Source organism: Nycticebus coucang, chromosome 10, assembly GCF_027406575.1.
Source record: "Nycticebus coucang isolate mNycCou1 chromosome 10, mNycCou1.pri, whole genome shotgun sequence".
Lineage (NCBI taxonomy): Eukaryota > Metazoa > Chordata > Mammalia > Primates > Lorisidae > Nycticebus > Nycticebus coucang.
In genome coordinates this window covers 113,921,128-113,933,610 of record NC_069789.1, presented here as the reverse complement: position 1 = coordinate 113,933,610, position 12,483 = coordinate 113,921,128, and the positions used below count along the sequence as shown (strand labels likewise).

Below are 12,483 nucleotides of genomic sequence, written 5' to 3'. Positions count from 1 at the left end.
GAGAGGATGAAGGTAGAGAAGGGTCTGTGTTCACTTACATGGCTACAAACATCCCCAGAGGCCTCCATGTGCCAGGCCCTGGGCTGGGAACATGGAGAGGAGTCAGACCCAGGTCCTGCCCTTAAGGAACTGCAGGTCATCAGCCCCATGTGGCCAGGCTGGTGGGGGAGGGAGTGATAGCTCCTGCTGGTGAAGAGTGAGGGCTTGATGCCACCTGGGGAGCTGATGTTGCCACCTGAGCAGGGCAGACTTGTAGGCAGGATGACAGCAGACCAGGCGCAGGGAGCCCCAGAATCTATGACAGAAGGGAGGCATTGGGGGGCACTCAGGGCACTCCAGCCAGGGCAAGGTGGACAGCATTTCTGGGGCTGAGGGCAGGTGAGGTGCCACAAACAGGCCTCCAGGGAGGAGCAGGTACTCAGCAGCTGGTTTCTCCTTCTGGCTTAAAGATGCACACACAGTGGCAATGTCCCTGAGTTTGACTTCAGAATCCTGATACCCTCAGTCAGAGCATTGTGGAGAGAGAGGAGGAGGCTGACTTCTGGGAAAACGTGGCATCCCCCTGGCTGGAGAAGCTGGAAGCTGGCAGCAGCTCCACAAATAACCATGAGGCTGGGACGTGAAATCAACCCCCAAGAGGTGGTTTCACAGGGCTAGAATGGTTCCCCAGAGTCAAAGGAAAGATACAAGGCTATGCAACTCTGAGTGAGTCACTTCACCTGTCTTTATAGGATGAAGACTCAAACTTGAAGGGTAGTGATGCTCCCAGGGAAAACCCCCACAGAAGGCCTGGAGGAGCCTGCAGCACCCCTCTGAGCAGACACTGATACCTGTCGTGTACATGGTCCCCAAGGCCACCCTCAGGTTCAACGATTGTCTAGAATGACTCACAGAGCTCAGCAAAGCTGTCATCCTCACAGTTATATTTTATTGCAGCAAAAGGATACATACTAATATCAGCAAAGGGACAGAGTTCACAGGGCAGAGATTAGGTGCGAGCTTCCAGCTGTCCCATCCCAGTAGAGTCGCTGGGTGGTTTATGTGACAGTGAGGGCTGGCTAGGCAGGTGTTTTGGCTGGGTGCTGTGTCCTCCCCAAATTCATGTGTTGAAACTTAACCCCCAAGTGGTGGTACTCAGAGATGGGGAGTGGATTAGCTCATGAAGGTGGAAGCTTCAGTGGAATCTGTCAGTGCCCTGATCGGGTCCCAGCCTCCAGAACTGTGAAAAATAAATATTATTTATATGCCATCCAGTCAGTGGCATTTTGTCATAGAAGTCCACACGGACTGGGGCAGCAAGTCTGGCAGGCAGACGAGAGGGGAGGCTGGAAACTCCCGGGCAGCAGCAGAAGCAGGATTTTTCCTTCTCCTCGGAAAGCTCCATTCTGCTCCTGAAGCCTTTCAACCACTGAGTCAGACCCACCTACCTTATTGTCCATAATCTCCTTCACTTAAAGTCAACTGATTAGAACAACAACAACAAAGGTAACCCTGTGAGGCGATGGAAATGTTAATTTGCTTGACTGTAGTAATCATTTCACTGTGTATATATGCAGCAAAACATCACGTTGTACACCTTAAATATGAACAACACAGTCAACTGATTAGCGATGTCAGTCATATCTACACAATACCTTCAAGGCAACACATCTTTCAGCGTTAGATTGACCAGCTGGGGACTCCAGCTTAGCCACACTGACACACTTAACAGCCCAGCACAGCATTTGACCCCCACCACTGTGAGACTGGTGAGATGGGTACCATAATCATCCTCATCCAGTGGAAAAAATGATCCAACTCAGGTTAGGGAGCCTCCTCTGGGCCCCACCCTGCATCCCGTCCAGCCTGATGGTTGAATGTCTTCAGCTACTGTTACAGCACCCAGCGTGGCACAGAAAAGCAAAGCACACCCGTGTGGGTAACCATAACCAACCTTGTCCTAGGAAACAGACAGTTGCAGAGGGAAGTCTTTGAAAAAGGGGTAGGGCAGGGACTCATTTATGCTTTCAAAAATACAGTGTCTGCCATGTACCAGGCCCTGAGGACATATCGCTGAGTGAGACAAATGTGGTCGCTGCTCTCAGGGTGCTCATGGGGTGTCCATGGGGGAGCAATTAGACAATTGTGAGCTGCAATTAGGGCACCAGGGTGCTGGGGATAGGGCAGGTACAGAAAACAGCAAGCATCCTTGCTCAGCCAGGTGGCCATGAAAGAGGTGAGACATACAAGGTCCAGGCACAGGGTACAGGTGAGCAAAGATCTGGGACAGCAAGAGCTAAAAGAGCCTCTGGAAGGAGGCTGTGGTTCTCATGGGACCAAGACATGGGCCACAAACACAAAGTGTGAGACCACTTCCAGCACCTCCTATTCTTATTTTGTAACTTTCAGGCTTTGGTTTTGATTATTTTTGGAGAGGTTTTGCATGAGTAAGGCATGAATATTTGTACACCTACAAGCCTTCTAATCATTGTTGGTGGGCTTCAGGCCTTGGCTTGTGCTCTGTGAAGCCCCTCGCATAGAGGGATGCACTTGAGAACAGTCTCACAAGAGTTAGCAGTGGCCTTATGTCAGCTGGGTCCTGGCCAGAAAGAGGAAGGCCCTCCAGTGGGAGCTCTTGAGCAGACTGTTTATGTACAGCCGTGTGAGCAGGGTTATGGACACAGGGATGGCAAGGCTCCCAGCAGCAGGAGGAAAGGGTTCCTGCCAGATTCCATGTGTCCTGGAGGAATGAGGGGAGAAATGGTGTGGCTGAAGCATTAGCCAGATCACAGAGAGGATGCTGCCCCAAAGGCATTGAGTCTAGCAAGGTGAGCAGCAGGCAGAGAGAAGAGGTCCACCCACCCTCCCACCTGCTGCCTGTATCTCCCTTTGGCCAAACCCTTCCTGAAGTTGAAAGCTCAGAGTGCTGGCTGATGTGGTCAGCAGAGGTCAGCAGCCTCCTAGACAAGGGGGATGGTGGAGGGACATTATGGTGCACTGAATAATAGCCCCCAAAGAGAACAGGTCCTAGTCCCTGGAACCTGTGGATGTAACCTTATGAGGAAATAGGGTTCTTGCAGGTGTGATGGAGGAGATTGCTGTGGCTTATCTGGCAGAGCTCTGAAGGCAATCCCAAAAGAGAGAGGCAGAGGCAGAGGTGAGCACATGTGGAGGCAGAGGCAGAGTCTGGAGTGATTCAGCCAGAAGCTGGCAGCCACTGAAAGCTGAAAGAGGCAAGGAGTGAGTTCTCCCCGGAAGCCTCTAGAGGGAAGCTGTTGATACCTTGATTTTTGTTGTTTGAGGCTATAAAATTTGTGCTAATTTGCTACAGCAACCATGGGAAGTGGAATAGATGGAGAGAGAGGTGGATGTTCAAGAGGCAGCCTGGCAGTGAACCATGAGGAAGAAACTGAGGCACAAAGCATTAACCAACTCGTCCTGCCAAGTATTTAACTAATTTAAACATGGAAAGTTGGCTGGGCTTGGTAGCTCATGCCTGTAATCCCAACACTCTGGGAGGCTAAGATGGGTGGATTCCCTGAGCTCAGGAGCTCCAGACCAGCCTGAGCAAGAGTGACACCTCATCTCTACTAAAAATAAAAAAAACTAGCTAGGCATTGTGGCCGGTGCCTATAGTCCTAGCTACTCAGAAGGCTGAGGCAAGAGGATCACCTGAGCCCAAGAGGTTGCTGTGAGCTATGACTACATGGCACTCTACCCAGGGTGACAGAGAGATTCTCTGTCTCAAAAAAAATTAAAATTATAAAATGAACATGGAAACTTTAATATAAGGAATTATTAACCTTATCAGATGATAATCTTCAAAGGAGAAAAAGATAACTTGGAAGAACTCAAGGAGGATGCCAAGGAAGGAACACACTTGGGAAAGGGTCAGCATCTTCTGCTCTGATATTTTTAGAGCACTCTGAGCATTTGCATCTTTCACTAGGTAAGCAAACCATAGTCCAAAGCCAGTGTCCCTTCCTATCAAGACCCATTTGTAGCTTCCACAGCTACCAGCATCAGTCCCACTTACCATCTATGCTCAGAGCCTTCCCACCAGGGAAGCTGCCCCATAGCCATCTGCTGTCTTGGTCTCTCTTGCTGATGGACAGAACAGTTCTTATTGGCTTTATTTGCCAGAGAGGGTTCAAAAGGAACATGTCTAGATTCAGCTCATCTCTGTGCTGTTGCAGTGCCTTCATAGCCTGTCATTTCACAGACCCAGGTGGTCACCTTAAGTGAGCACACAGGGGTGTCTGATTGTAAATTCTAATCTCCTTCAACCCTAAATTCTTCTAATGGGTACTGACACGTCCTACTTTAATGTGCCCCTCAGCTTTCCATAAGGTGGTATCTTGTGCAAACATCCCTTTGATAGGCCCCACTTCTATCGCCCTCCTGCCTGAGTGTATGACTGGGCCATTGGCCATTGCTCATGAATCAGGAAAAACCCAAACATGGGAAATTTTTACCAATAATCAACTCTTCAGCATGCAGTTCTTCAGCCCAGCAGGCTGAATTGTTTCCATCATCTTTGATCAGAATGACATCCTTTTTTGTTTTTCAATAGGGCGCTGTCACCCACATATCCAGGAGCTCTCAGTTGAGAGCTATTTATAGGTCACCATCCAAGTGACAACAGAATCCAGCTTCTCCTCATACAGTTCCAGAGTCATTCTAGGGGCAAAGAGGCCACCTTCTCATTAGCATCTCCTTGCATTCCCCAGGCATCAAGAGTCTATATAAACCATTTCTATTTTATTATGGAACTCTTCTGAGCACTGCCTTCCCCATTCAAGTATTTTCCTGGCATCACCCAAGACATTGTTGGTATTTCAGATTTCATGATCATTTTATGTGCTTAGTCATAGGGATAGCTTCAGTTAATGTCCCATGGCAAGGCAGTAAATGCTCTTCGAATGGAAATTCTCCAATCAGGAGTCCCAGAAGTTGTCACCAGGAGTTGCTCGTAGGTTTCTGCTATAAGTCCCAGCCTGTACTCTACACAAAGCTATGGTACAGAGACTCTGCCCGTATCATCACACCAGCTTCTATAGAACACTGTGTGGGCTCAGGCAATCTTACTACTCCCCATTCAGCATGCCCAATCAGTATTGCTTAAAGGCAAATTTGCATGCCTGGTTTTTATAAGACTAGCCCTGAAGAACATGTCCCAGCCAGATACAGCATCTACCCCCACAATATAATCATGCAAAACCACTACACAGAAAGTGTATTCAGATACACAAACTCCCTCCACACACACACAACTGTATCTTAATTCTGTCAACCTCACTTTCCTAAATGTAGCCTCCATTAGGATTTTATCAACAGGTTTTGACTTTACAATACCAGGAAAGGAAAGTGTTCCCCAGCCAGACATAATATCCACTCCCATAAAACGTTTAGGTAACAGAGACACAACTTCTTTACATAAATCCTGTTTAAGCACTCCAACTCTCATAATCCTATCAACCTTCACATTTTTACATTCTTTCAATCAAATTGTAGCCCAAGTCAAGAATTTACCAATGGATCTTGGTACCACAGCACTTGAGCCTTCCATACCAAAGGTCCTGGGAGTTTCTTTTCACCACCCCCCTGATCATTTTATCCACTGTGTACACAAAGCTTTGAATCCCCAACAGAGGGTTGAACAAAGGGACCCTTGCCTATTTGTTAATCTTTGTTGTGATGAATCTGCCTGACTATTACGCTAGTCAGGCAATTACAATGTGAAATCAGATTTCTCATTGTAATCTTGGCTCTCTGGCTTTTTAAATTTCTCCAAAATGAGATAAAAGCAGCAAACTGGTTTGGAACTCTTTAATGTTAAGGAACCAGCAAGGACCCCCTTTGGCCCACCCAACCGTTATGGTCCTTTGTTTTAGCCCCATCCATTTCCGTTTTATTCATCCCACTCTTGACACCAAATCTGAGGCTACAAAGTGTTGTGGTTTTTTTCCTACATTTTCACTCAATTATCAACACAGAAGACTTCTGTAACTTCTGGTCATCGAGAAGTATGTGGATATTTCTCCTTGCTAGCAACCAATCAATCTTTTCTACTGTGGACACCACTGGGTATCCTCCAATTCAATTTTGATACTATCTACCTGGAGGCAGTGTCAGTTCCCACAAGTTGAGGGCTCACTCTTACATGACTGCCCCCACTCCTGATGCCAATTGCAAGCCCCAGGTTTTGACTAAACAACTGCACATTGTGATTGTGTTACACTTTTGACTAAACAACTGCAAATTGTGATTCCCATGATTCCCTCCTTAGGTTCACACAGAGGTCCTCAAACTTTTCAAACAGGGGGCCAGTTTACTGTCCCTCAGACCATTGGAGGGCCAGACTATAGTTTAAAAAAAAAAAAAACTATGAACAAATTTCTATGCACACTGCCCATAGCTTATTTTGAAGTAAAAAAATAAAACAGGAACAAATACAATCACACCGCTGCATGTGGCCCGTGGGCCGTAGTTTGAGGACCCCTGTAATTCACATAATGTTCTACAGCAGCTCACAGAGCTCAGAGAAACTCATATTTACTTGTTTATTTTAAAGAATATTACAAAGGATACAGGTGAAGAGATGCATAGGGCAAGGTATGGGAGAGGGGACATAGAGTTTCCACACCCTGTCCAGGAATGCCACCCCATTAGCCTCCAGTTTTCCACTATCCAAAAGTCCCCTGAACTCAGTCCTTTGGGGTTTATGGAGGCTTCATTACATAGGCATGATTGATTAGACCACTGGCCATTTGTAGTCAACTTAACCTTCAGCATCTCTCCCCTCCCCAGAGGTTGGAGGTTAGGCTGAAAGTCTCAACCTTAATAAGGTTAATAATAAGGTTATCTTGCCCATCCTAAAGCTGCCTAGGGGGTGCTAGGAGGGGAGGGAGGAATAAACACCAAATATATATATACACACACATACATATACACACACATACATATATACATAAAGGGATAAAGATAAGAATCATTTCAGAAGGATGTCATGATGCCTCAAGGAGGTAATATGCAAAAAGTGCTTGGAAAGATGCTATGCAGGGTAAGCACTCAGTTACCAGGCATGGGAGGGGGCAGCTCAGGAAGAACGTGTTCCTGTTCTGCTCCTAAGTCTGAATGGTCCTGAATACAAAGGGCAGAAATAAATGGCCTTTTGCAAGGGTCACAATGGATTTTGTAGAATGGTATGCTGGTAAACTGGTTCTTCAAAAAATACAAAGCCCTGATTAGGGGTGTTTGGCATTTGCTGCAGTGTAGATACTCCCACCATGGCCAATTTCAAGATGATAATGGTTTAGCATCTGGCTTGCAAAATTTCTGAAAATTTAACAATCAGCACATTGAACCAGTGCAAACCATCTCCAGAATACCATGAGCTTTGCACCACTTGGTTGTGGAAACTTGAGTGGGTCTCTTCCCCTCTCTGGATCTTAGCTTCCTCCATCCCAGGTAGTAAGTCATCCAACTTACTTGTTGGATGCAGTACATGTTGAGTACCTATTATGTGTCAGTCATCAGGTTGGGCTCTGGGGATACAGCCTTGAACAAAAGCAAAAAACTCTGTCTACCCAAGTACAGCTTACGTTCTGGAAGTGGAAGTAGGGAGAGAGCAACTGAAAATAAACAAATGAGCAAATGAAATGGGGAAATCACAAATGCTATGAAGAGGTATGACATAGAGTTACTGTGTTAGGAACGGGGCTCCTTTGGGTAGCATGAGCTACAAAAGCTTCTTAAAGGCAAGACCTACGTGATAAGGAAATCACATGCCAACGGTGGGAAGAGCATTCTAGCAGAGGAAACAGTAAGCACAAAGGGCCTGAAGCTAGAAGTTTGGCTTGTTTGAGAAAGAAAGAAAGCTGCAAAAGGCTGAGTACTTGAGGCAGGCAGTGGCCCCAGCTGGTCCTCATGTTGAGTGGTTGTTGATCTGAAGGTGGAGGCAAAAGTAGAGGCTGAGAGTCCTGAGCATGGGCTGCGGCAGTGAGTTCTGCAGGAAGAGATGGTGGCAGACATCTCTTGAATGTGAAGGAAGAGGGGAGAAATTGAGGATAGATGTGTTTTTGAGGTAGAACAGTCCCTATTGGGCAACTTCAAAAGCTCCTACCTGTACTGCTTCAAATATATAGTAGGCTCAGGGATTGTTTTCCTCCTGCCTCAGAGACCTGTGTCAAGGGGCTAGGAATGGGAGGCTGGACTTTACCTAGTAAATGGATGCAACATGGACAGAGAGGAAGGAACTAACTACAGGCCTTCAGGATGCTGGGTGGAGTCGGGAGTTCTGCTAGGATCTCTTTTATTCTTCTCAGTAACTTTAGGAAATAGGGATTCTTTCCCATCTTGCAGAAGACACTGATGTTCTGGGAAGAGAAGTGACTTGTCCAAGGTCACACAATCAAGTCAGTGAAAAACTGGGGAGTCAGGACTTTTTGCACCTCAACTTGGATATGATTTCCTTCCCACCCTCACCCCCAAGATCAGGTCCCCCAGTCCCTTCCCATTGCCCAGTTAGAGAGGGAATGAGGGTTGGGATGCAAGGAAAAAGGAAATTTTACCCTAAAGTCAATGTTTCAGTTATTTATAAAATAGAGGAGCTGGACTGTGTCCCACAAGAAGAGGGGGCTGGAGGCCTAACCTTTGGAGTCTGAGGGAGGAGGGCCTGGGGACCTGGATCCTGGGTGGAGGCGAGGTGGGGGTGTAGGGGCTGGATTCCTACTACTAAGGGAAGATGAGATTGGGTCCTGAGGAAGGAGGCAGCTGGGTTTTAGGAAGTGTCCAGACCTGAGGTTCAGGAGATCCCAGTGGAAAGACCTGGAGACGTCTGGGGCGGGAGGGGGTAGGGGCCGGGCCGCAGTAACAAAGGCCTCTCCCTCCAACAAGCAACCCCCCCTCGGCCCCGCCTCCCCGGCCCCCCGCCTCTCCTGATTGGTCCATCTCCCTGCCCGTCAGCGCCGCCCCCCTCCCTGGGTCTGCAGCAGCTCCGGCCGCCTCGTCGCGCCCCCCCAGCCCCCTCCCCCCGCCCCCGCCGCCCCCCGGGCCGGTGCAGCCGCAGGCGGGGTCCCCCTCCCCCTCCCCCCTCTCCCCCCAGGTCTCGCGCGCCCCGAACCGGCCCCCCCTTTTCCCCTCCCCCTCCGCGCCGCCGCTGCCGCGATGCCCCCCCCTGCGTCCGGGGCCCGGCTCCGGCTTCTCGCCGCCGCCGCCCTAGCTGGCCTGGCCGTCATCAGCCGAGGTACCGCAGCGCCGGGGGCGGGGGGCTCGGCCCGGACGCCAGGGTGGTCTTGGACGAAAGATTGAGGTGGGGGTGGGGGGCTGCATCCTCGGGCGGGAAGGAGATGCCCGGGGACGCCGGGGTCTGGGCCCGGGGCGGGGGCTGCATCCCCTGGCCGGGAAGAGGGTCCTTGGACGCTGCGATCCGGACCCGGTGCAAGGGTCCGCGTCCCGGGGGAGGGTGCCTGGACCGGAGCCTGGGCCTAGGGGCGGAGGTCGGCTCTCCTGGGCAGGGAGGCAGGCAAGAGGTTTGAGTCTGTGGCGCTGGATCAGGGAGGGGGCTCGGAGAGTGGAATAAGGGTCCCAGGCAAGATCTCTGAACTGAGTTAGGGAGGGGAACAAGGTATGATGCCCTGACAGGGGTCTTGATCTCTGCGTGGAGAAGATCCCCGAGGAGGTCCCAGCCTGGGGGTTGGAATGTGCGTCTGTGGGCAGAGGTGGGGGAAGATGGATGTCTTCCCAGGGTCAGTAAGAGGAGGCCAAGGGTGTCCATAGACCTAGGTCTCAGGGTCAGGAAAGGAAGGGAAGAGGTTGAAATTGCCTACCAGGGTCATCTAGGTGGAGAGAAAGTGTTGGTATTGGGGAGTTGCAGTTATGTGAGGGAATGGAGCTGGAGATCCTAGAAGTTGGGGTGCTGGGCTGGGGGCTCAGATTCAGAAGCTCTGATTTAATATCTGGGTTCCTAGGGCTAGACAGAGGAAGAGAGAGACAGATGAAGGACAGAGGGAAGGGAAGGGTTAATGAAGGGTCTGAAGGTTGGTGGGGAGGGGGTGTTTGTCTTCAGTGGATCTGGGAGGGAGTCTCTGCTTAGGAGATGGGCCTCTGTGTCTCCCTAGAGGCCTGACAGAGAGGGGAGGGTTAAGGAGATGACCCCTAAAGAAAAGGGTGGGGAGGGCTGAAAGGCAGGAGGCTTCCAGATGGAAGCTCAGGGGGCAGGGAACTGGGTTAATTGGGTGTTTCTAGAGGATTCCTCCAGGCCCTGCCCTGTCACAGAGTCAGGAACACAACTGAGGACAACCAAGGGCCCCAACAGAGATCCACCCCCAGCTTCAGGGAGGCAGCCCACACGGATGAAACCAAGCATAAAAACAGGACCCAGAGTTGTATCTGCACCATCACACAGACACAGCCCCATCCACACAGGGCCCCCCTATCCCCACGCACACACACTGGGTCAGAGTGACCTCAGGCCAGGGACTGAGTGGGCCTCAGCCTCAACCCTTCCCTGGCTCTTCTCCTGCCTGACCAATCTGAATCACCATCTGATCCTTGACGGCACATCTGTGTCTGTCTCTCTTTCATGCATCTCTCTAGGTCTGTGTCTCTGCCATTTCTGGAGGCTTAAGTCTTACCTCTGTTATTCGCTGGTGACATTCCGCTTCATATGTCTCTGTCTCTGGGTCTTTGTTTCTCCGTCCCTGCTAGTGTCAGCATACATCCCTGTCTATCTCTCCCTCCCTCTCAGACTTTTGCCCATTGTCACCCCACATGTGAGTCTTCCTAGCTCCCTAATTCCGCCCTTAATGCTCCCTCACTTCTGTTTCCTTCTTCTTTCTTCTTGGTCACCCTCTTATTTCTTTCTCTCCCTGTTCTTATTCTCTTTGCCTTCCTCCTCTCCCTCTCCTTCTATCCTTTGTGACCTCTTTCTCCTGTCCCTTCCTCCCTTCTCTCTTTCTCTCTCCCTTTCTCTCTTCTTCTCTCTCTCCCTCTCCCTTTACTTTCAAGGTAACTTCCTATTTTCTACTTTTCCTCTGACCTTGATCAAGTCCTTTCCCACCTCTGGTCTGAGCTTCTTCATCTGAGAACTGAGGTCAAGAGCAGAGCTGAGACAGAGCTGGGTTCTAGAAAGACACCCACCCCCACCCCAATACTCATGGACTGTTTTGAGCTGTGGAGTGGGGAGAAGCCCAAGATATGCAAAATAGCATTTTCTCTGCACTTTTATTCATGCATGTTTTCCAAGTTGGTAGAGGAGAGGAATGCACCCCAACAAAACAGTCCACTATTGATAAAAATTGGCCCAAGGGCCACCCCCATCATGGCCTACCTCACCTTCTTTAGTGCACTTGGCATGACATTCTGTCACGCACATGCCATACTCAACCCACAGAGGTCAACGTAAGTACAGGAGTGGTTTTTGGTTGATGGCTTTTCCCAAAATAGAAACACAATGTGGCCATTTCTCTGCAAACTGGCTTTTTTCCACTTAACAGTACCTGGCATCAGTAAATATTCATCTTTAATTTTTTTCTGAATCCTGTATGCCAACACAAGCCCTCACACATACATATATGTATTTACAAAAGTTGCTACGATGTCATATTTTAAACAATTCAACAAACTCAGTGGTAGCCAATGAGGTGGGTGGTTCCTTTGCTTCTTGGGCAGCTGGTGGGGTGATGGCAGCCATATTTGAGTCCTGGCACTGCCACCACCACCTCTCCATGACCAGCTCTCCTTGGGGCCTCCACACACCCCATTCATTGTGGTCTGCATCACTGGCTCACATATCGAAAGCTTCAGGGTATAGCCTCACTGCTCTGGGTGCTGGGATGTGGGGGGGGGTAGTGCATGGACCAGGAGAAGCCCAGCCCTTGGTGCTGTATTGTAGTGGGACAGAGAGAGATAAAAAACAGAACCTCAACCTAAACATAACAGCAAGTAAACAATATGTAATTTCTGAGGGTGATGAGATGTTGTCAAGAAGATAAGAATGACTTGGCCCTTTGAGCTTAGGTGAGAGTGGAGTTAAAAGGCAGGGAAGTCAACCTGTGAAGGTCCCCAGGGGGACTGCAGAGCTAAAGGCTCTCAGCTGGGGCCAGCACAAAGGACAAAGCCAACATGTAGTGCCCAGTTCTGGGCTTCTTGGCGCAGCATTTGGACTCCTCTGGAGTGTCCATAATGCCAACGCCATCAGAATTTCAAGGCCACCAAAGGAAAGAAGAGAAGTCTGGGGACTCCTCAGTGCCAAAGCCACCCCATCCCAGCCCCTTTTCACAGTCCCTTCCAGATGGAGCCCCACAGCCCCTCCTCTGCCCTCCACTCCAACCAGTCTCCTGAACCCCGACACTCCCATGAGTGACCAGCACAAGCTCACGTGGGCTCCCTGGACCCCAGGCCCCCTACCTGTGGATTTGAGGACTGTGGAATCAGATCATCCCCTCTGCTGGAGGACCCCCACTTTGCCTAAGTTCCTTTGCAGTGCGGCAGGAGATTCTT

General features: G+C 49.8%; 1 protein-coding gene across 1 annotated transcript in view; it reads left to right on the top strand.

Annotated features, from left to right (window-relative positions):
• The first annotated feature begins 8,941 nt into the window (after positions 1-8,941).
• The window catches only part of IGLON5 (IgLON family member 5), a 19,026-nt gene continuing 15,484 nt past the window's right edge, over positions 8,942-12,483 (top strand). Inside the window, exon 1 of the mRNA XM_053604441.1 lies at positions 8,942-9,226. Coding sequence (XP_053460416.1) covers positions 9,148-9,226 — 79 coding nt within the window. The 5' untranslated portion in view covers positions 8,942-9,147. The remainder of the gene's footprint in view (positions 9,227-12,483) is intronic.